The 24,043-nt window shown below is 53.7% G+C and overlaps 1 protein-coding gene across 4 annotated transcripts in view; it reads right to left on the minus strand.

Moving 5' to 3' along the window:
- Positions 1 to 24,043, minus strand: part of NOS1 (nitric oxide synthase 1) — an 86,169-nt gene that overhangs the window by 23,287 nt on the left and 38,839 nt on the right. For all 4 annotated transcript variants that reach the window (XM_054219924.1, XM_054219926.1, XM_054219925.1 and 1 more), the window contains 11 exons: positions 16,518 to 16,650; positions 10,535 to 10,672; positions 9,924 to 10,069; positions 9,411 to 9,573; positions 8,079 to 8,170; positions 7,386 to 7,527; positions 6,638 to 6,777; positions 6,026 to 6,200; positions 4,220 to 4,321; positions 3,246 to 3,440; positions 1,996 to 2,081 (listed from right to left, as the gene is read on the minus strand). In XM_054219924.1, coding sequence (XP_054075899.1) covers positions 1,996 to 2,081; positions 3,246 to 3,440; positions 4,220 to 4,321; positions 6,026 to 6,200; positions 6,638 to 6,777; positions 7,386 to 7,527; positions 8,079 to 8,170; positions 9,411 to 9,573; positions 9,924 to 10,069; positions 10,535 to 10,672; positions 16,518 to 16,650 — 1,512 coding nt within the window. The remainder of the gene's footprint in view (positions 1 to 1,995; positions 2,082 to 3,245; positions 3,441 to 4,219; positions 4,322 to 6,025; positions 6,201 to 6,637; positions 6,778 to 7,385; positions 7,528 to 8,078; positions 8,171 to 9,410; positions 9,574 to 9,923; positions 10,070 to 10,534; positions 10,673 to 16,517; positions 16,651 to 24,043) is intronic.

A 24,043-nucleotide genomic window follows, 5' to 3' on the forward strand; every position in this document is an offset into this window, starting at 1 on the left:
GGACAACAAGATTATCTTTCCCAAGTGCAGAATATCTTCACCTTTTCTAAAGGGACCATCAAGCCTTTAAATGGGGCCGCCAGAAAGGCAGGTCTGGATTTAGCCTGGTGTGTTGCAGTAGGGAAGGGGCAGTTTTTGGGAGGCCGAGGGAACACAAAGCATCTCTGTGACAAGCATAAGGGCTGCTTGATTCGCTTCGACGGGGTGATCAGCCCCTGCCCTGGGTGATCAAGCTCAGCAGGACTCCCGCATCCCCTATGGGGAATGGAGATTGCAGCTGGACTGGTTACACTGGGAGGAGAAGAGAAGCCCCAAGAGAAGCCCAGCTTCGCCCTGCCTGTCCTGCCGAGGAGGGAAGAAATGCTCTAGGTGTGGAAAATCCCTTGGGGAAAAAAAAAAAAGGGAGGAAAGAAGAGGTAGAAACCCCACCAGGCTGGTATGTCCTGCCTCCTCCGGGCAGCTCTCCTCCACGTTGAAGTCAGCCCCAGGAGCGTTTATATTCGCTGCGATACAACCACCCCTCAGCGTAGTTCTGCATATTAACGTCATCCCTATACTTCCCCGTGACGGTGGTGTCCCCCGGCCCCAGGGCTTACACTGGCCCCGGGGAGGGGAGGGAAGGGGCAGGACGGGCAGGGACGGCAGGTTTGAAGGCTGTGATGTGGCCAGAACCAGCGCAGCCCGTCTGAACAGGCGTCAAGATCATGCTGCGACCGGTGCCAAGCCCCAGCTCGGGACTGCTGGGCTCGGTCCGCTGCTTGTTCAGATGATTAGCTCAGATCCAGGCAGGATTAATGGTGAATTACAGAAATAATTCCTCCCCCCTCCATCAGGAACAATGGAGATTATTTTTTTTTTAAGTTACCTGCCATGCTCACATTTTTATAAAATCATTTATCAATCGCACACACACGAATAAAAGCATTGTTTCTTCTAACTCAATGGCTCCATTAATCTTCCTTGCGCTCTCCTCCAGCCCCGGGCTCCAGCCCAGACCCAGGCACCCGTGTCCGCCCAAGGAGCACATTCATCAGCTGCTGATCGTGTTTATGGATGCGCCGTGGAAAATCGCTCGCAGGAGGTGACAGCTGAAGAGTGGGAACAAACTGATAGTAGGGACTCGGGGAAACTGAAGCGTAGGGAGATGCTGTGAACAGCACAAGGCCACCTGGCAGCCTGGCCACAGATACCGGGGCAGACCCAGCCCTCCCCAGTCTTGGTCCAGTGCTCTGCTGCCGTGGAGCCAGCAGCTCTTCCAAGAACCTCTCTGCCAATGGCCCACGGGGGAGGAATTCAGTCCAAGAGCAGCCAAAGGGTCCAAATTACCCTTCATTCCTACACCCCTGCTGACTAGGAGCTTTGGCAGGGGAGAATGGCTCACGTGGCCCATTACTAGGGGTCAACTGGCCATGAAGTGCAAACCTCAGCTCGGCCCTGATCCATCTGCTACCTGTAGGGAGATTCCTCATTCCTATCTCCCCCTTCCTTGCAAAGTGGGTGTTTGGAGGTTTAGACATGCGCTGGAGACACGTGCTCCTCAAGTAGCTAAGAGTCGCTGAGAAATATGGACACGAGTTTCATCTCGCTTGTGCCGGCACAGCCTTGAACATTGACAGGTGATGTCTCTGCCCCAGGAGGCTGTGAAAGGAGAAACAGGCAGTATAACCCCAAGAAGTGAGAAAGCCATGTCTGAGCATCGAAGATAACCTTACTGGAGAATGAGCCAGTTTGGGAGAAGAGACTATATGCAACATCCAGTACTCCCCCGGTCACCCACCTTTTGGTGGTCTAGTGGGGTGTTCAAAGGTCTGCCTGTTTCTCCAAATGCCTCTCTTGGCAGTTAAAGCCTTCAGAGGCCGGAGATCCAGGCTCCCAACCCATCAGTTTGCACACATCCATAGGGTGGTGTCATCAAACAATACAGCAAAGAGCGCTGCCCAAAATCAGGACCAGCCCTAAGCGTTCCAAGGCTTTTCAGAGCCCACTGGCACTTACTTTGCTAACTTCTTAAAGCCAATGGCCCTCTTCTTGGTAGGCGTCCCATTGACCCCTTTCCAGACGTGGGTGTTCCAGGGGTCCGGCTAGGAGAGAGAAGAGCGGCAGTGGTGGGTGGGAAGTACTCGGAGCTTCTAGAAACGCTGTATCCGCAGCTCTGAGCATTGAATTCCTCTAGTCACCATGGGGAGGACCAGCTGACCTCTTCCCAGCTCTTGATCTCTGGTATAGGTCCCCGATCCTCGGAGGCCTGCGGGTTTCTTGGGGCGGTTGGGCAATGGAGTACGCACAGAAAAAAATGCAATATAATAAAACCTTGCCGGCTCGTAACGAGCGCCCGGCCAAATGCCTTCTCACCTCTGAGCTGGGTGTTAATAGACCACGAGCGAAAAGAAGGCAGGCAATGCCAGAAGGGGAGGGGTGGTTCAAATACATCCTTTCTCCTCCCCAGCCCACAGGTTTTTTTTTTTTTCCCCTAAGAAGCCCTTTGGGAAGGGGAGGCAGCTGAAGCAAGGAATTAGCGCACAGAAGCTAATTCAGTGCCCTCGCAGGCGTCTGTCTGTAATCAGGGCCAGGAACCATCGGGGTTCCTGGTGGATTGGTTATAGAAACGAACAGACTGCTCCTGGCTTGTGATTGTTCCTTAAGGGCTCTTGACTAAAGGTCACATTGTGTGAAAACCAGTGGAGCAGGGATGGTTGGCTAACGAGGACGTGTTTGCTTAGGGCCCTTTTTCCCATGATCTGAAGTGTTAAACACTCCAGCACCGGCATTTCAGCCCGCTGCTTGGCCTGCTGGGGAGGAGCACCCCCCTCCCCATCAAATTGTTGGATCCCCAAGCTGGCAGGGGCCATCCACTCAAACCTGCAGGCTGGAGGGAGGAGGGCTACCATGACTACCAGGCCATTTCCTCACCTAGCTATCAAAGTGCGAGGTTAGGCCCTTCCAAAGGGAGGAGCTCTGCTTAGTTCCACTTCCAAGGGTAAAAGCTGGGGCCTCAGCACGTCCCATGGAGGGGCAAAAAGCCATTGCCCTGGGAAAAGGTGGAACATCCAAGGGGTTATTAACCCACATTAGGGGGAATCATGAATTATACTTGTTCAAGGACTTCACTGCCTCGAGGGACAGCTTGTTGAAGGGATTAGATGGTGCCCCTCTCCTTCCTGCATCTTCTGAGCTCAGCTCCCACCATGCTCTTGGCTATACCTTTGGGTACACAGCCCTGGTGGAAGGTAAGGTGCAGACAGTACCTGGTACTCAAAGGAGGGTGTGAGACGGTAGTTGAGCATTTCCTGATGGAAAACTGGGGTGATGCTGCCGGACATTGGTGGGACAATCCACACCCAGTCAGCAGGACAGCCTCCACGGCATCGGTACTCATTCTCCATGTGCTTGATGAAGGACTCAGTGGCTGAGTGGTGATCCACAATGGTCACCTTGTCGCTCTGTTGGAGGGAGAAGAGAGCAGAGCCAACAACTCTGGCTTAATACTTCCCAGAAGGTGAAAGCCAAAATTTTACATTTGCAGCTGTTTGACCCAAATATGCCTCACTCCATGGTCTTACAGGACTGCACCTTTGGAGATGGCAGGGGGTGGCTGCCGACCTTGGTCTTCCCAAGGAGCACAGTCACCGAGCAATGCTGTTCTCCAGGGCTGAGAAGCTGCCCTTGTCCTTCCTGAGTAGATGCACTATGGGATGCCTGTTCCTCCTGTTATTTTTCATAGGCCAAGCAAAGACTAAGATGGCATGAAGGGGATGGAGCATTCCCTGCTCAGCACCTTGGGGAACTCTTTCATGGCTTGCACAACTCAAGGAGAAGTCCTGATCCAGCTCTGGGAAAGAATTCCACGCTCTGAAGTTGGGTTGCCAAGGACTGGTTTTGCTACTCAACCTTTAAGTGCAAGTGGGAGGAGAACCTGGGCCAATTCTTGCCTCATGGGCGGGACAGAAGATCTGGATCTTGCCCTCTCGGGGCAATCCCTCTGGACAGGCAGAGCTCAGGCACTGGTAGCAATGCCTTTGCAACATCCAGGGCACAGAAATTATTAAATTTCACTGCAGGCTCCTGGAACAGCCCAAAACTAGGAAGGCACAGCACAATTTCAGCTGAGTGTATCAGCTGCTGCCATTGTCTTTGGGCAGATGTCTCCGTCCTTGTCCCATCCAATACTTGTGTCCCTCAAGCCTGACTCAAACACAAGGGAGTCCTGTTACTCAGGTACCTGGAAGCTGTACAGCACAGCAATGTTGATCTCCACCAGGGCCTGGTCCTTCCACAGCGAGGAGGTTTTCCTCATATCCAGATTCATTTTCTTGGCCACTTGCTGTAACAAAACATGGGAGAAGGTGAACGCTTTTAATGGCCAAGGACCAAAGACTGAAGACCTCTGCTTGGGGAGAGGAACACAGAGGAGGGACCCAAGGGCAGGGCAGCACACTTGCAATAAAGGGCTGACGTTTTGCCTTCCTCTGAGAAGATATGGCCCAGGCTTTTCCTTTCCATGACAGCAGCAAGGCCAGCCTGGCCTCCCTTCCTCCCCCCCAGCACAGGAAGGTGACTAAATGCTGCTGAAAAGGGCCATCAAGAGCATTTGCTCTTTGTGGGAGGAGAGGAAATGGGTGGGTCCGTGGGACAGCAGGAGATGGTGGTGATCCATGTGCTGGGAGGAACAGACCCTTGCACCCCTGCCCATGCCAGAAACCCTGCTGCTCCCAAACTCTGTTCTTTCTCAGCCTGTTTCTTCTACCTGGAGTCCTTCCCCCAGACACTATCACAGACAGGCATGTCCACGCACACGCACTTGCTCTCACCCCTCTGGTTGTCAAGCGATCAGGGAGGGAGGCAGCCCCTCCAAGTAACAGCGTGTCTCTTGGAAGGGCGAAGGAGTCACCCTTGGCAGGTGCAGATCCCCTGCACCAGCACCTCCCCGTGGCTTGGCTTTGTCTCTCACTCGCCCTGTCCCCAGTGTGGGAAGTCCTTGAGCCACGGCAGAGTGCTCCAGAGGGGCCAGCTGGAGGCTCCCCATAAGCAGGCATGTTCCTGGGGAGTTCCAAGTGCCTCAGCATCCTCTCAGCCCCACTACATTTTCACATTTGACCTCAATCAAGCACATGACCAGGTGCCTTCTGATATGTAAGATGCTTTGAGAAGTCTATGGGGAGCTCAACAGGCATCACACTTGCTGTGTTCGATATCAGCTGGCCCCACAGGACACAAAAGTGTGTCCAATGGCAATTGGATGCCAATGGCATCCTGGGGTGCATCAAGAAGAGTGTCGAGAGAGGTCATCCTCCCCCTCTGCTCTGCCCTGAGGAGGCTGCACCTGCAGTACTGTGTCTAGTTCTGGGCTCCCTGGGTCAAGGACAGGGAACTGCTGGAGAGGGGACAGCAAAGCGCTACCAAGATGATGAGGGGACCCAAACACCTCTCTTATGAAGAAAGGCTGAGGGATTTGGGACTCTTCAGCCTGGAAAAAAGACAACCGAGGGGGGATCTTATCAACCCTTACAAATACTTCCAGGGTGGGTGTCAGGAGGATGGGGCCAGGCTCTTCTCAGTGGTGCCCGGGGACAGGACAAGGGGTAACGGGCACAAACTTGACCATGGGAAGTTCCATCCCAACATGAGGAGGAACTTCTTTGCTGTGAGGGTGGCAGAGCCCTGGCACAGGCTGCCCAGAGAGGTGGTGGAGTCTCCGTTGCTGGAGACATTCCAAACCCACCTGGATGCATTCCTGTGCCACCTGCTGTGGGTGACCCTGCTCTGGCAGGGGGTTGGACTAAATGATCTCCAGAGGGCCCTTCTAACCCGACCATTCTGTGATTCTGTGAAAAAACTTGCCAGACCATCACACTCTTGTCCATGTGGCTCCAAGAGAATGTAACTGCCCTATCTAAGGGACACTTGGAGCTCCTGCACTCTCCCACTCAAGGCAACACTCTCCCAGTGTCCTGCCTGCTCCCCAGTGACTTTGCACACCCCCACTGCACCCCAGGAGCACCCAACCTCCTCGAGGAGGGGGAATTACCTCCAGTATGTTGTAGCGAGAGTTGTCACAGTAGTCCCGGACCCCAATCTCTGTGCCCATGTACCAGCCACTGAAGGGGCAGGCGGAAAACTCCAAGCCACCAATCTCGAGGAGCATGTTGGAAACTGCTGGCAAACCATACCACTTCAAGCCCAGGTCCTTAAACCATTCAAACCTGCAGGGATACAACAGGGTTAGGCAATCAGCTGGACCTCCCCTGCCCAATGCAGGCAGGGGAAGGGAGGAGGTTACTTCGCTCCCAGCCACCAGGCTGAAGGACACATGGGCAGAAAAGTTCCTGGAGGCAATATCTCCCTTAGGGGCTGTTTGTGGGGAGAAAGCGATATATCAGGAGCATTACAGAGTGACGTCAGTCTTGGGAGACTTCAAGGAAAGGGAAACCAGCCCTGAGACAAGGACACGACTTGCTTTCCACCCCCAGGCTCTGCCAGCTTTACATCAGAGTGGAGGGAAGATCTGGAAGAAGGTCTTGAGTAAAGCACCCAAGCCATGGCAAGGAAAGGCCAAGCACACGGGGCGGCTTAGGGTGAAACCAGAGTTGCTGAGTTCTGCTGACGCCCTCGAGCACTTTCGGGGCTTACTCTGACTTACTTGGGATGACGGATGGGGACTTCCAGCACAAGCTCTGGGGGGATTTCAAATAGCTCTGGATCGTTGCCGTTGGCCTGGAGGAGCAGAGGCAGGATATCGAAGCGTCCGTGCGGTGCCTTCCACCCTTGCTGAATGCAGATCTACAGGTGAAGCAAAGATGGGGTTTAGAAGTCCCAGCAGACCATTCGCTCTTCAAGCGTTATGGGCAGGGAGTTGCAAGGCACTGAGCAGTGTCTCCTAACAGCATCACTGCTCGGCCCTTACGGTCAAGTAATAACCTCCGTGCAAGGGAGCTACGAGAGGGATTGCCTCTCCCAGCCAACTCATGGCCATGTAAGAGGCATTTGGGCTGAGAAGGAGCCTAGAACCCCAGGTCCTACCCCAGGTAGGAATTTCCGATTCCTACTGACCCAGGTCAGCCCTGAGCACACACGTCCTCCTGCTACAGGTCCCTCAGCACCACTAAGTGACCCCTTCTCAGCAAAAGCAAAAGGAGATAAGAGCCTTTTGGTGCAGCTATGGCCACCAACTCCTGCATGCGAGGAAACAGCTTTTATTCTTGGGAAAATACCCAAAGGTGAGACAAATCCAGCTTCACTTTGTGGCACTGCAGCCATAAACCCTGCCTGACCCAGCGCCCTCCTCGCTCCTGGGGCCCTGGAGGGGCCAGGAGAAGCTCCTGGAGCTTCTGTGTGCCCCCACCAGCCCCGTGCCCATGATGCTCGGGAAGGACGGCTTCAGCCGGTACCTCTGTCAGCTCCACGTTTGCGGGGTCTCCCAGGACAGTGCCGTCGGGCTGCTTGTAGCCAGCGTAGCGGATGAGCTGGGCGTTCCAGATGCGGAAGTCGTGCTTGCTGTCCGTCCGCTGCGGGAAGATGGTAATAGCAGATCTGGAAGGAAGAGGCAGCGCTGGTGAATGCCGAGGATGTTGCAAGAGCACAGGACAGGGATCATCAGAAAAACGGCAAAGGTGCTGCCCCTGTCTGCCACCACCCTGGGCACCACCTCTGCTTGTGCCCTGGACAAGCCCCAAATGTTTATTATATTGCCTTCCCCAAAAGAAGTCACGGCCAGGTGCACTCCAGCTCTGGAATTTGGGGTGTTTCCAGCCATGCAGCTCCAGGCAGAAGCTGGCTGCTAATGTGGGGTTTCTGATAGGTCTGGAGAGCAGTCCATGCTCTGCATTTGATGCAGAATATAGGAAAGCAGAAATAATTGGAAAACCTGCCCTTTGAGGTCCCACAGAGAGATATACTTGGACCGGCAGGACACCTTCCCCCAATATCAGGTCCCTCTAATGCTCCCCAGGACAGGTGCTGGCTACAACCATCCGATTGTGCAGCGGCTGCTAAAGGAGACAATGTCAGCAGGGCCCAGAGCTGGGCTGACACATATCCAGAGACCTTCGGATACAAACCCTGGTCACTCCCTGGTGGCTCACCTGAGGTTCCCTTTGTTGGTGGCGTATTTAATGTGGTTGCAAATGTAATTGAACATCCCATGGGCTGTGGTGCAATCACGGGCGTCAAACACCTGAAACAGTGGAAGCAATTGTGGTGATGCTACAGGATGCTCCAATTCCTAGGGCAGAGCCAAGCAGAAGAAACACAGCACAGGGAAAGCCCTAGAGGTCACTGTGACTTGTTAGGTATCTAAAGCTCCCTAATTATATGTTCCCTGCCTTTACAACACATGGATGTCTAATCCAGCTGCTCCTTCTGTTTTGGAGAGGTGAGTCATCTGCTGTTCAGGCAAAAAACTCCTCAATCCAGTGCTCTCAACCTGCTGCTGTTCCTGGCTTAGCCACTAACAGTTCTGGTTTCTGCTCTTTCTGTCCTGTAGATCAAGGCAAAGCTGAAATAGGACAGGTATCAGTCAGGCCTGGGATCCACTGAAAGGATGGGGACTCATAGAATCATAGCATGGTTTGGGTTGGAAGGGACCTTTAAAGGCCATCTAGTCCAACCCTTCTGCCATCAGCAGGGACATCTTCAGCTAGATCAGGCTGCTCAGAGCCCCATCCAACCTGGCCTTCAATGTTTCCAGGGATGGGACATCTACAAAAGAATGGGGAAACCAGGAAAGAGAGTCAACAGGAGGCTTGAAGACAACTTCTTGCAGGAATGGTTCTTCCCAAGGTTCAGATATGCCAAAAGAAACAGTGGAAGAGAAGAACTGAAAGCTGAGCTGGGAGCGAAGGAGGCCCAGCCTCCTGGCCCCGGGCAGTGCCTGTACCCTGTGTGAAGCAGCCACAAGAATTGCTCAGCAGCACTTGAGCTGTGCTCCAGGTTACAGAGGGAGATGTCATCTCCGTACCAAGGGATTCCACTAGACATGACTGATTCAGATCCTACCCTACGCTTCCAGCTAGTCAAAAGGGCACTGAGCCAAAACTTCTCCTGCCATAGCATCTCTCTACCAAGCATGAGTGCGTCCTGCTGCCTCTCTCCAGGCAGAGCAATAGTTTTAGAAGCAGCATGTAAGATATTGGAGAAGTATCTGGTTTTGGAAAAACTTCTCTAGAGCGCCAGCTCCCAGTTGGCCCGGTTTCTGACACAGACACCTTGGCTACACCTACTCCACAGATGCTTTTCCAGCTCCTGCTGACTTCCCAGCCTGTGCATCCCCAAAGCTGTCAAGGAGAACGTAGCTGCTGTGTGCTGAACACAAACTGTACTTGTGCTGTGCTTCCCCGGCTGTTTGAAGAGCAAGTTTTGCCCCTCCAAAACTCCAGTGCATCCTGCCAGCGGTCTCCAGCTGTGCTGGTGCTCACCTGCAGCTTGGACCACTGAATCCTGCCCACGCAGCGGGCTGCGTTTCTCCAGGCATGCTTGGCTCCGTAGATCAGCTCTGTGTCCCGCAGCTGGTAGGTGTCAGTGGCTTCAATCTCCTTGGTCACTTCCTCCAGCCTTTCCATGTGGGCCTTGGAGCCAGATCTGCATGTGTGGGGAACGGAGGAGATGGCAGTCACCACCCCAGGTGGAGGGCAGGGAATCCTGCTGCCCTCCACCTGGGCATGAGCTCTTTCTTTCTTAAGCACATGTGTGCACATACACATGTGTGCTTTCAGGTAACAGATGACCCAAGTGTAAATGGGAGAGGTCAGTAATTTGCGCAGAGGCACACAAAAAATGTTTAGGAATGACACCCCCCTGGAGAAGCCGCTGAATGTGGAGCGCCACAGTCTCACCCTGCTTTGACTCTCAAGTGTGAAAGATCAGATCATATGTGACACCTCAGCACAAGCAGCAGCCAGGACCTGCGGCATTCTCCAGCCAATACTTACCTCTTTATGGAGGAGTAGTACTGGTCAATGAAGTCCTTAGCCAACAGGAGCACCTCCTCTTTTGTCCTGGTATCTTCTGACTTGCGGACGTGCTGGCTAGGGGTCATGACTGAGCCCATGCAGATCTGCTCGGTGCACGCGGTGGCCTGATGAGACAGACGGAGACAAGCGTGTCTTGGGTTACTGCAGCGCTTTTGGAGGGAAGTCAACAATCAGCTACGCAGAAGTTGGTGGCATCTTCGACAAACAGGGACATTTCCAACTTATTTGTTTTCACACCTATGGGTAATGTTGTGTAAGACAGCTTGAGCATGTGCAGTCATGAGCTGTGCAGTCATCTCTTGTCCCACCCGGTACGGACAGCTGGAGTTCGCTAGATTCCTGCCGCAGCTTAGCATGAAATTGTATGCTTTTCCTGATTTGTCCCACATGGGCTTCCCTGTCACCCAGCTTATTGCACCAGAGGTTTGAAATTCAGACACCACCAGAGACAAGAAGACTGGCCTGAATTCATCCAGTTGTGCATTTCCAGGCAAAGCCATCTTGGAAACACTGCGATCCACTCAATTATGCTCAGACAAGTTTTGGCCAGTCCTATCAACTCTACTCACCATCGCCGTCTTGAGGTGCAGAGTGTCGTGTAGCACGGAGCCTGTCTCCCAGTTCTTGATTTTGACAAACCGCGGGCATTTGGAAGGACTTCCATTCACTGTGTTCTTAGTTGGGGACTGCCGCCCAGATGGCGGTGGCTGGAGAACAGAGAAGACCAGGCACGAGATTAGCATTCATCAACAAGATACAGGAAAAAAGCCACAAAAACAAGCAGCATCTTGTATTAGTGGATGCCTGTGCTTAAATCCTAGTGATAATGTAGCAAGACAAGGTATATGATCCAAATACTGGCAGCATTTGGGATCCGACAATGGAGCAACCAACTCTCAATGCAGTTGAGAAGTCACCTCTGTTTACAAAGCAGCCAAACCTGTAGAAAAGGAGCTAAGAAACACAGACAGAAGTGACTTAGGAGAACATTGTGCTCAAGGTTCCCAGTGGAAGACTTGCCTCTCTAAAATATATTAGATATTTCTTTTTAAGGAGCGTCACCTGCTCAGGTTTTACCCGTGCCAAGCTCTGCCTCATTAATATGAGCACTGTGAGACAGAGCTAACAGCCGATCGGTCCTCCGAGCAAGCCAAAGGCACATCTCCTTTGATATCAATGCTGGTAGATGGTAGGAATAAGGATGGATAAATTATGCAAGTGGAAGGGCTGCTGAATTACGCATAGTTGCATTACTTTGGTCTCAGCTCTGAACCTCCAGCCCTCCCTGATGCTCCGTGTCAGGGCGTGCTCATCCGGCGCATCTTGAGTTAGATGCCAACATAAGGAAGAGCCTCCGCCAGCAGAGAGCTTGTAACGAGAAGAGCTGGCTGCGAGTGCTTGTATTTGCACATGTTTTCACAAATAACATCTAGTATTTCTACTGTCACCCTTATTCTCCCCTAGCGCTTAATAACTTGAAGAGCAATCAGCGCCTGCCAGCGTAGCGTGGGACAGTGAGATCTGCAGTGGCTCTGGAAAGCTGAGATGTTTCTTCTAGGAATCAGATCTTATAGTAGGGTGTGATTCAGTCACCGCAATCACAACAGTGCTGCTGCAGGTTTCAAGGGGAGATCTGGTCCCTCACCAGAGCGTCCTGTCAAAACCTGTTTATATTTAGCACCACTTCAAGGCTTGCGTCTCTGCAAGGTAGGGCTTGGACTGAGTTTTGATGTAGCCTTCCTAAATGAATCCTGTAGCTTGCGTCCCTTTCTCATCCACGTGCAAGGTTGGTTGTTTAAAGACGGGGCACTGCCTTCGGCAGAGCTGTGCAGAGCCTCACCCTCCTTTTTGGTGGTTCTGGGCTCATGTCCCAGTCGCAGCTCGTGGACCAGTAGCGAGAGTAGAAATCCACCATTCCAGCCTGAAGGACCAACTGAAGAAGACCAGCGCATGGTAGAAGAAGCTCTCGTTTCAGGACGAGCACTTTTGCTGATGAGCAAACCCAGGAGGGACGGCAAGAGGGGCCAGAAGGATGACAAAAGCCGATGAGACTCCAAATCTAACTTGTTCTTATGTTGCCAGACAGAGGATTGCTCTGCTTTTCCAAAGCAGAGAGAGACTGATGCCTGATTATTGCAAGACTGATGCCTGGGCTGAGCAGGAACCACTGCATTGCCCTGGTGGCAATGTTGGCCATATTTTTTGCCCGGTGTTTGTTTTTACTATATTCTCCACTTGTTTGTTGTTTTTTTCCCCTGGAAAACAGGGATTTTGCTGTCGAGCGGCCCGAGGCTCACAGTGTAATACCATGCACTGAAAGCATATGCTGGGAGCCAGAGGCAGAGGATGGAGGGGAAGGGAGAGCTTTACAACCTCACCCCTCGATAGGACCATCTTTGGTCCTCATGGTTTCCGAAAGCTGGTCCCTGCGCGTCCCCAGGCTGTGCTGTCGCGGGTCTCTGTGACATCCTCATGTCACAAATCCTGTGATCTTCCCAAGGAGCCCTTTGAAGTCCTCGCCCCTGAAGCCCATCGGCCACGCAGGGGATCATACGTGGTCTGGTGGGAGGTGTCCCTGCCCAGGGCAGGGAGGTGGGAACTAAATGGTCTTTAAGGTCCCTTCCAACCCAAACCATTCTATGATTCTGTCTCAGCTTCTCCTTTCCTTGCCGCAGAAAACAAATATAAGACTTCATATAGAGCTCATAACTAGTAGTAAATAAAAAGAACTTCCTAAGGTTAGTCCTGGAAAAGGACTATCTTTAATTTCTTTTCTTTTTCTTTCCCCCCCCAGTTTTGGGGACTCTGACCTGAATTATGGCAGTGGCGGTTCCTGGTCATTTTTTTTTTCCTGCTTGTTTTACTCTTTCAAGAGAATTAACCCATTCCTGAGCCACTAACAGCATCCCGTGCTCTCTGAACCAACCTGGACCACCCTTAGGACCAAGGGGGACAATTTGCCACCTTCCTTCTGAGCCCGATGGCTCATAAGCTTGGTAAAACACAGCTGAAAACTGCTGCTCAAAAATGCAAACCAAACCCGATCCTCGCCTGTAGCTCCGCTTGCCAGACAGAAATCGGAAGTCCCAAGTAGAAGCTGTTGGTTGTATCCAGCACCACTTTTTTGTTCTGAGGTAGTTTTGATCTGCTGATGGGGCTTTCGTGCATTTTAGGAGGTGTGCAGCTGAACAAGATCTCGCTAGAGCAGGTATGGCCCAAGAGCGTGTTCTGAATCCAGATGTAGCGGTGACCCCCGTCCTTGGAGCGAGCAAGCTCATGGTCCAAGCTGGTGGACATCACCTGCTTAACATCCACCTACAGATGTTCTACCATAAGCTGTTCCCTTTCCTTTTTGTCTTTTCCCTGCAAGAACAGGCAAAGTTTGAATCTTTGCTGAAAGAGGGCCACGGTGCAGGGGTACGATGAACCCCTGGGATGCCAGCCGGGCTGGAGCAGCCGAGGAGACACCGCCAACAAGAAGCAAGAGGTCTTGCAACCCCATCACAGAGCAGCTGGAGAGAGAGCGGCACCCAGAAAAGACTGGGAAAGAGCTCTGTGTGTGTGTGTGCGTGCGTGCGCGTGCCTTCCCTGCACGGCAAAGCTGAAGCCAAATATTACCCCTGGTTCTGTCAGGGAGGTTGTGTGAGATCCTTTCATGTTTTAATTAGGCAGCTGCGATATTAGTGACTCAAGAGTGGGACAAACGGAGAGACGAGCGTAGCAGTCGGGGCGCAGATGCATTATGCAAACATCTTTTGCAGGGAGCGCGTCGGCACTTATCGTCAGGGCGCAGCTTGCGAGCTGTCTGCAGCTCGCACAGACGCAGGGCAGAAACGCACCCGGCCCTGGGGCGATTCCCGGGGCCGGGACAGCAGGGACCATCTCCCTTTTTGCAGACCCGAGTGGGGTCTGCAAGATCCTCAGCCTTCCTCCTGCATCCCAGCAGGGCTTTGGGAGTCCCTGCGATGCCGCACACAGGCACTGCCGTGCTGAAACGCCTGGACTGCGGGAGGATGAGGGCTGCAGCGTTAGCCCAGGTCACAGATATATTGGCATGCTGACATTTCCTTCCAGACTGCATTAACCCCGCCAGCTGAAAGTGTGTTTTTCGCTTTTATAAAGCCGTAAATCACCCGTACAAGCGTGGAGCTGATATGACTCCCTTCCTCTGCTAGCTACGCGGACACACACTCCCCGCGGTTACCCTGGAGCTCCTAACAAATCAATCCGTGTGGACTGAAATACGGCTCACGCAGGACCCGGGCTGGGGCACTCACAGCATCTTTCCATCGGTCGGGTTTAGGGCCAGGAGGATTGGGCTCCTGGGAAACAAGCAAAAAACCACACTGCATGATTTTGTAAAAAGAGAGGGATAAGGATCGATGCCTAATGGGTCTTTCAGCACCTTATTACAAGCCTCAGTGAGCATTCCCCACCTGGCCAAGTGAATCCACCAACTCCAGCTTTAAAGCATAAGGCGTATAAAAAGCTCACACTTGGCTTGACTTGCCCCTGTGTTAACAGTATTTATTGCAGCTTGCAAGAAGTTTGGTTGCCTTGACCGCATCCAGCCCGGGGGGAACGGCCGCAGGGAGCACGGGGAGGGGGGGAAAAGCTAAGCTGCCTCCATAAGAGCAGGCGTACCCAACTGGGGATCAGAAGGATAAAAAGAAAGCTGCACATCTAGTAAAAAAAAAAAAAAAAAGAAAAATAAAAAAAATTAAAGAGTTTAATAACAGCTTAAGACTGGGGGTTTTGGCAGCCCTAACACGGAGAGAAATTAAGCTCTGAACACAGAAGGTTATAAAGTGCTTATAGTAACAGACACGCACATGGCAAGGAGCTTAGCAAAGGAGGCAGAAAGACACTGTCTGTCCAGAGCCGGGGCAAAGGGACCAGAGCAGTGACCTGTCCTTGGGCGAGACGGGCTCGTGATACCTGCCACACTGCATTAACCGCACGGTGGGACATGGGGCTGCCCAGGAACATCTCTCCAGCATCAGAAAAAAAGCATGTCGCAGCTCTTGGATGCACCCATTGGTGTGTGCCGATGTAGAACGATACCCACCGTAAGGTTGTCTATGCTGCTGGGAGACCCGGCCGCAACCCTGAGCTGCAGCCAGGAAAGGTGAGGATGGAAACGGCTCCCAAATGCGTCTGAGCACCCAACCAGGTTGGTTAAAACCATGCAGCAAGTCCAGCATGGTCAGGAGCACCTCAGCCACCCTGCGTGTGCATCAGCACCCGCACAGCGGGTTTCACATGTCCCCTGAGCTTCCGACATTGCGTGCTGCAAAAGCGCACGTGAACGTCGTTCTGCTCAGGACTCCCAGGAGAAACGGCGGTGCTCCTGGCGTGGGCAGCCCTCATTCCCCAGCCCCCAAGACCACGGGCACGAAGGGACCTCGTCACCTCATGTGACCTCACCCCCTGCTTCTGGCTTTGCATCTGGCAAAACACCCGTGAAACGGGAAAGCATCCACTGGGCGAGCCACGGCCTGGGAGGTGCTGCTGGACACTGCTGGGTGCCAAGGCCAAGCTCTACACCTGGGTGCCAACCACACCACCAGTGGTGCCCACCCTGTGGAGGTCTGCGGGTGGCCTGAGCTAGTTGAAGATGTCCCTGCTCACTGCAGGGGGGGTCGGACTAGGTGGCTTTTAAAGGTCCCTTCCGACCCAACACGTTCTGTGATTCTATGATTCTATGTCAGCGAGGAGCATTGCATTGCACCTCGTTGGAGCTGGGAAGAGGCATCTGCTGAGGACATTCCTGAGCTGAGGAAATACTGATTTTCTCAGAAGCCTTCATGTGACCGCTAAACCACTTTTCCCCCCCTCCCTTGTAAAACACTCCTTAGTATGTCACCCTGAGAAATACAGTGGGGCCAGGAGACCAAATGGTCCCCCGACTGGTCCCCCGTGTCCTGTCCTGCTGCTGGTTAATCCCATCAGGGAGACACGTTTGCCCGAACGGGCTTGGCACTGCTCACGCACGTCATGTTTTCCCCAAGGTGATCTTTCTGGCCTGGCGGGGTCTGCCTTACGTCTCTGGCTTTGCTACAAACGTGGACTTAATCCACTTTTGGCAAGGAAGCCTGAGGATTTATGTCCGTGGAGTGTGAGGAGATGAAAAGGCACCGTACAACATATTCTCTGAAGTGCTCTATTGAATTACCGTCATATGAATCAAACCGACTTTAACGATGCGACTCGGCTTTTTGCCACGAAAAGGGATGATGGTCCCGAGGGAGGTTTCAGAGTCCTGGTGTCTGGCTGCGTTCCCATCCCGCTCTGGCCCCTTGGATAAAGAGCATTGTTCTCCAGTGACTTTTACAGGGCCCGAACCATGGGGAGTCTGGCTTCTGGACCAAATGGGCTCTACGCCCCATCAACTCCAGCTCTTGGGATCTAAGGTCTTCAGGGTGGTGCATGTAGACCTTGCAGGTTCTCTGTGGTGTGAAAGCCCACCAGGGTAGGTCATGTACCCATCAGGTAGTATCCCACCCAAGTACCCCTTCCCACCCAAAGCATCATGGAGCCATGGGCTCTTACCTGCTCCGCTTCGGAGTAGGGGTTGTTCAGGACCACGGGCACGTTGCTCTTCCCCCACAGATCACCGAAGACACGGTCGTTCTCCATCCGAGCCGGTAAGGCTTTCTGCGGCTTGTTTTCCCCTTCCCTGAAACTGAAGGATTAAAAACCGTTTGGGTCAGGGAGCTGGAGGGCAGCTGGGTGCTGGGACCAAGGGGCCAGATCCTGGAGTGATGTCTCCAGGACCTGCTCCGGCTGCTTCCTGCAGGAGCGAAAACTCACGCGTCACCCTGCGGGAGGGGAGGAAACGCTCTGCCTTGGCTGAGGCCATGAATCACCACGGCGAGGACAACCCCAACACAACAGAAATTTGGCCGCGTGGGTGAGCGCTGTGCCTGCAAAACAACAGGAACCCCCTGCCCCGACACCGGCTCCGGCGGGGTTACAGGCCAGACCCTCTGCACCCCAAAAACCAAGCTGGAGCCCTGCAAAAACAAGCCCAGAGCTAGGGAAAAGGAGATCTGCATGCAATTCCAGCTGCAGAACCTCACCTTATAGCAAAACCAGTGAGTTTGCAGAGCAGCTTGGTGTTTATGAGCAGAGGAGAAAGAAAAAAAAAAAAAACTCAAGAAAAAATAGGTGGCTCCCAGGAGGGAGAGACAGCTCCCTTTCCTCTTCCTGACCTTTCCAGATGCTGCAAATGCCGGCGAGTTCAAGCGACTTTACTCAAGCAAACTGACGGATTGCCTCCGCGGAGCTGGGGACGTTGGAAGGCTGGGGACTGAGGGTGTCCCCGGCATCGCTGCCCTGGCCTGCGTGGCGAGGCTGGGGTAACTCTCAGCGCACATGTGTTTTGCCTGGGGACCGTGCCCGCGGGGTGTCGGCAAGGCTGTTAAATGCCATCCGAGCAGGTGGTAGGAAACCGCTGCCGAAGGAGCCCTCGCGAAGGAGAAAAACAAATGGGGTTTAGAGACGCGATGTTCGGAGAAGGCAGGTTGCGGCACCCGCACCGAAGGCACCGACCGCCCCGGGGAGGCCACGGGTGGGAAGGAGATCCACGGGTTGAGCTGCGCGGGACCACGGGCCGGGACTGGCAGCCACGCTGCCTTCGCCCTTGCTCAACAGACCGTGGAGGTAATGCGCTCTGGCACTTGTTTTTCTCCTGCTGTCAGTTCTTAAAAGTCTTCCAGATGCCCACTAAAGTCAATAATGAGCCTTCCCATTAATGACGGCGGGCTTTGGGCACCGACCAAAGTAGGACACTTGCTCTCAGGACATAATTCACACCAACACAGTGATCTTGACACCGTCTCGGGAAGATGTGTACACACAAACAAATCCAGTTTCACAGTCCTCCTTGCCCCCCAGCTCGTATCTTTAGGTACAGCTTAAGGAAAATGCTTCACTTCGAGATGCTCTCCCCGTGCTCTGAGTTTTTCGGTAATTTTTCTGCCTTTACAGAGCAACGTTTAGCTGCCAAAATATGACACCAGGCTCCTGGACACCTTCCAAACGTTGGCTGCCTTAGGGCGACAGTGGCCAGCTTGGTGCAAGCGAGGAGGTACAGGTGCCGTAGGGGCAGTTTTTCCTGGCTTTTCTATGCACACCCCCCTCCCCCCCCCAAGAACAGAAAGCTGGTCTTTTGTGACTTGGCTCCTACGAGTACGTGAGAGGGTTTCAATCAGATAACACACAAGAAACCCCACCCGCCGCGCAGCCCCAGCCAAAGACAACAGGTCCCGGATCTCTGCTGCATGGTGGCGGCGCTGCCGGGAGCACTCGGCAGCCACGCAGGTCCCAGGGCTGGGGACAACCACGAACCATACAGTACCCGCGCTCTGCCTCTACCAGCCCACCCCCAGGGCAAGCTCAGGGTCTCTTGACACGTCCAGCCTCCCTCCACCTAGAGAATTCCCAGCAGCAAAGGCAGAGAACGAGCAGGATGAAAAATTCAGCAAATCTGGCTCTCCCCCCTAAGTCAAGGCCAGCTATTAAACCTCCCAGAGAATACTCATTTCCCCGGCTGCGCATCCCTGCCCTCTTGGCCCTAGACCCATCACATCAGGGAGGATGGAGGCAGGTCCGACGCAGAGCCACCGACCACGTGAAACGACGGGCAAACACATGCCCTCTCTCGTAGCTGATGAGCCCCTACGTGCGACTCCCCGCAGCTGGCCCAAAATCAAGGCACAAGCACTCATTCTGCAAAGCGATGGAAGAAATCCCTTGGCTTTACTGGTCTGCGGTGTTCAGCAGGGGGAACCTGCCTGCTGGGGGCACCACGGTGCCTCCCCAGGGGCGCAGACTTTCCCCCTCTGCAGACAGGAGAGGCTTGGGCAGACAGATCCCGGCGTGCCAGATATCCCACAGGCACCTCCAAAATGACGCCGAGCACACGCCTGCAGGCGCCTGGCGCGCCCCGCTGCTTCCATGAAGGTGTTTGTTTGCGAGCCCGTCTAAACGGGCATCTGCCGGCATGAGGGAACCTCGGAGAGGAATCCATCAATCGGCAGCAGCAGCTGGCGGTCTCGGCCGGGAGGCCGGACGCGTAATCTCATTGTCTGCACACCAGCAAAGCCATAAATGCTGCTACTTGTGCCAACGGCAGGGGAAAAGACCAGATGCTTGAATTAAGTTGTCGGTGCTGTTGGCTACTTTGTGTGTTACGCGTATCGCTGGAGCAGGGGGTCCCGCTCCCGCTCACTGGCCTCGAGCATCACCCGACAGCGAGATGCACCGTCCTGAGGAACAGCGAAGCCCAGGTGGGCGTTAAGGGTTGGATGCTCAGCAGCAAACGCTCCACGTCCCGTTGCGTGTTGGCAACTGGGGCGGAAACGGGTTGCGTGTTGCTGTTCTTGATGGCCGTACGGCCGGGTGGACAAGGCGGCGAGGTGCTGCCCTCACCCTTAGCCTCCGCTATAAAAAGCCCAGTCAAGCGCAGCTGCAGCAAAGCCGTTAGGCTGGAGTCGTGGTCGTATCCCTGGCCCCCGGGCTGGTGGTGTGCTGCAGTTCGCTCGGTGTGGGTCCGTCCCCCGCCGGGCCGCGGGTGCGTGTCCCTGCCCTCGGCCAGTGCAGACCTCTCCCGGATGAGGCTGCCCAGAAGTATCCGGCTCTGTCTTTCGGAGAGGGGCAAGGGAGAGAAAAGCCCATTCAGAGCAGCCACAGCCTCACCCCAGATGGGAGGAAAAAAAAATAAATGAAAAAAACCCCACAATCGCTTCATTTTACAAATATTTCCTGCCCATTTCTTGCGACTGCCTTGTTTGTGAGCTCCGGACAGGAACAGGGTCTTTTGGGTCAGTTATTTTCCGCTCTTGACTTGGCTCCCCCAGCCACCAGCAGAGCTGCGGGGTGACCTGCCACGTTGACACGAGGATGCCGCTCGCACACTCGAGGGGACCAGCGGGATGGCCAGAACACCGTGCCCCAGCTTCCAAAAGCACTTCACCGCCAGGGGAGCCCAAAGGGCCGTTCTCAGGGGTTCCCGGTGGGCGATGGGGAGGGCGCAGGTCCCCTGAGGGGGGTTCGAGGCAGCCAGGTTGGGCACCTCCAGGGAGCTGCCGTGGGAGCAGGGGGAAGGGGGGCCTTTCCCTCGGTTCCTGGCAGCCTTCGGAGAAATCCTCAGGACTCACCGTCAGACCCAACGTGGGCGCTTCGGGACATTGAACAGGAGGATTTTAAAAATCACCACTTTAGCGTCTTTGAAGAGCTGGAAGCGATGCTGGAGACCCGTCCTCGCAGGCACTTGTTTGGCTGAACTCCCCCAAAGGCCAGATCCGGGATCCGGCCATCCTTCTGACCTGGGTCCCACTGCCAGATCCATTAAATACTATTTCAGCACTTAACAAAATCTTTCGGATACAGAGTGAGTTTTGGGGAAGGGGCCCTGTTTGAGGTCATCTTTTGTCCTGAAAGCAAAATTTGTTCCTTAAAAAAAAAGAAAGAGGAATCCTGCCCTCCCCCACCGGCACGCAGGCAGAGCCCGGGATGCTGCCTCACCTCGGGAAGAGCATCTGGCTGTTTGGAGAAATGAGAGGCACCACTGTTTTCTTTTGACTAATTTGATGATGTTGCAGTGCTCGGAGTGATGAAGCAGAAGGGAAGTTGCTGAGACAGCCCTTTGAGAAATTTCTCCAAAGCTTTTCCAAAAAGAGAGAGGGGGGAAAAAAAAAAAAAAAAAAAAAGCAAAAAGAAAGTTTGTCACTTGGCTCCTTTGAATTTGCTTGGCAGAAGGATCTCTCTGATTTCCCGGGCGGGGATGAGAGCTACCACTAGCTGCTGCCATCCGCAGGGGCTGATTTGGATGAACCGATAAGGACATGGATGTCCACGCTCCCGACAGTGGCTCTTGCGCTGAGATGCTGATAGCAGCGACCGCGGGGGAGGGACTCCTTCCAGATCCTTGTCCCAGCAGCTGGAAACCCTATGCTGGCACCTGGGACCTGCGTGGGAAGCTCACACGTGCGCACACCGCTTGCTCTGAGCCGCGGGAGAGAAATACCTTCGTTTTCCCTTCTTCCCCTCTCCTGGCGCGTCCTTGGGGATGGCGGCAACCTGCGCTGCGCTTTGCTCCTCCTTCCAGCGCTCAAGGTTGAGATAAACGGCTCTTTCCTCATGGAAAACCATACTCCAGAGGGCATTGCACCCTCAGAAGTGAATATTTCCTTGCTATCACGCCCTTGGGGCAGCTCGGAGTCTGAAACAGTGAAAAAGTCTGACTTCAGACTCCTCGCCTCGAGGTTTAGGGCTGGCACGTGTCAGAGGGAGAGGCAGGAGCAGGGATCGGATGGGGCTGGGATCTGCAGGGTGCGGAGGGTGAAGCAGAGCTCAGGAAGGAAGCGGGAATGTTGGAAGCAGAAGGAATCACCCCAGAAGGTGGGATACTCTCCCTGGAGAGGCAGCGTGCCGGGGGCGGGTGACTGCGGAACGATCAAAGCAAGAAACCACTTCCTAAATGAGGAAGGGGAGCTTGGAGGGCACTGAAGGAAGGAGACAAAAGCCTCATCGACAAGCGCGCGGCATGGCTCGAAGAAGGTGTTGCACCCTCAGAAGGTCAGAGCATCGCTGGGCTTATCCCAGTGCTGGGATTAGGGACTAATGAGCCCAGCGAGCTGCACGGAGCGGCATCGGAGAGAGGCCAACGAAACATGAAGTTGGTAAATGCCGTTGAGTAGGCATTGACAGACAAAGACCTGGGAACAGATCCAAACGATCCCAAAGTCCCGCCGGCATCGCTGGAGATTCAGCCAACGTCGGACGCAACCTGCAACTGCCACGCTCGTCCCTTCCCAGCTGTGCCCAAAGAGCACCCGGTGGCTTCCAGCCTCAGCATCTCATTCGGAGCCCAAACGCAGTTCAGGTCTGCCGGGAGAGCCCAGGCTCCTACGTGAGCCATGGGTTTGTCCGCTGGGACCACGTACAAGGAGAACGGCCATCCTGTGGGATGCAAGAAGCAGCACCAGCGCAGGGGGCTGAGCGGGCCAAGGGTGCTTCGGAGCCTGGTCCGAGAGGGCTCCCCGGGGGTATATTTGGGTGGAATTTGTTATTTTTGCAGGCACAAAATGCCTCTCCAGGTTAGACTGATGTAGTCAGAGTGAGGAGGAAGAAGCCACCGAGGGAGGAGGGGAGGGTTGTTCACTGCCATAGCTTCCTACCTCACCATTTTGTAGAACGGCAATAACATGATAGTTTCAGGGAACCTTTTCATTTCAAAGGTTTTTAAAGTTTCGTGTCCAAGTACAGAATAATGAAGACATCAGAAATGCAAATGAAATGTTTTGAGCAACACAAAGAGATTTTGGCGGCAGCGAAGGAGGTGGGAGGAAGAGAATTTTCTCTTCGAGAACCGCAAAATTATGGGGTTTGTTCCAATGCAGGATGGAGCCTGAAACCTTGAAACCCTTCATAAACAGAACTCCTGCTCTCAGCACACTTCTCCCTGTCAGGGCTGCTGATGCTGCTTTTTGGACCGAAACTGCCATGTTTCCGTCATGCCGTTCATGTTATGGAATAGACCCCAGAAGAAAAATAAACACTGGCAACTCGATGGGGGGAAGACGGGACATGACAATCTTCCTAGAGCTCAGAGGGAAAAAACAGACCTAGGTTAGCTGGCAGAGGGTGAAGCAAACTCTATTTTTGTTTCCTAGCCCACGGTGAGCCTCATGGCAGAAATGCCAGCTCTCATCATACCTTGGGCCCCACTTCCATGCTCTGTTTTACGATCGACTTCACCGCAGATGGCTTGAGCCGAGTCGCAGACGTTCAGCCGTGGTCGCAGCCCATCGCATGGGCATGCGCCATGGATCCAGGGCACCTTGCAGCTGGAAATCAGCAGGGGGCAAAAGCCAGGTCATCGCAGGGACAACTCCCCCATGGCGTGCAGACCATGGGTACGGGGGATAGAGACGAACTGATTTCCGCCCCCCCCAAGCGCAAACTTCACAGTTTCCAGTTTTCCTGGCAAGCAATATCAGAGACCCAGGCTGGAAACCCACAGCATCAGGTGTAATTGGAATCGCTTTTTGGCAAAGCCCACCTTGAACAAGATGCGTTTGGCTGCTTACGAATAACCTCCAACTCGTACCATTCCTTTTTCGCCCGAGGAAAGCTGTCACAGCTCTGCCAGCCGATCCGGCTTTGACGGAGAGCTGCAGGCTGTGAAGGTCAGCACCAGGCGAAGAGGGAGACAGAACAGGATTGGTCCCAAGATCCGTGTCTCCAGCTGGATCAACGGTCAAGCGGTCCAGGCTGCCGGTGTCGAGCTCAACCTTGAGCGAGGTTTTGCACCCTCCTGGTGTCTAGGTAGAGCTCTATTCTTGTTTTGACTACCGCCAGTTTTCCTTGTTCTCCCCCAGCCCGGAGAAGTCGTAGCCTACAGCACGAGAGCTGCATCAATCTGATAAGACTTGTTTGGTTTTTTGGAGGCGTTTCTTTGGCATCGATCAACAGAGTCTCCACAGTTAGCCGCTCCCCATCGCTCCCTGACCTTTCTGCGCTTCTCCTCCAGACCAAGAAAACTCTCAGTGTAGAAGACCTTCAGCATGCCCCGGCTCTGTCTGAGACCAAGCAGAGGAGATGAATCATCTCCTGCACATCACAGGAGTGGGAGGAGAGGCGGCGGAGAAATGCCCTTTAGCCGGCAGAGCGGCTCCCGACGAGTTTTCCCTGCGGTATATCTCCTTCCCCCCTTCTCTGCGCGAGCCCAGGTCTTCTCGTTCATACAGAGTCCTACCGCAAGAGTGAGGCTGCAGCTTCTCATCAAGCAGAAGATTGAAGACTAATTTGGAACGAAGAGTGGATTTTCAGTCCCAGGGTAGATAGATTACAAAGATTTTTTTTTTTTTTTTTTTTAAAAGGATATTGAAAAATAAAGTGAGTGGAGTTTTGGTGGAGTACCCACTTCACTAATATTCTTGCTGGTTTGAGGTCCTTCAGTTTAAGTGAATTCCAAGTGTTTCGGTTTAATCTCTTTATGAGGAGAAGAGACTTCTCGAAGAAAAAAAATTAATCACATTTTTCATCCCTTCCCCCAGCCGGAGCAGAAT

Source organism: Rissa tridactyla, chromosome 13, assembly GCF_028500815.1.
Source record: "Rissa tridactyla isolate bRisTri1 chromosome 13, bRisTri1.patW.cur.20221130, whole genome shotgun sequence".
Classification (NCBI taxonomy): domain Eukaryota; kingdom Metazoa; phylum Chordata; class Aves; order Charadriiformes; family Laridae; genus Rissa; species Rissa tridactyla.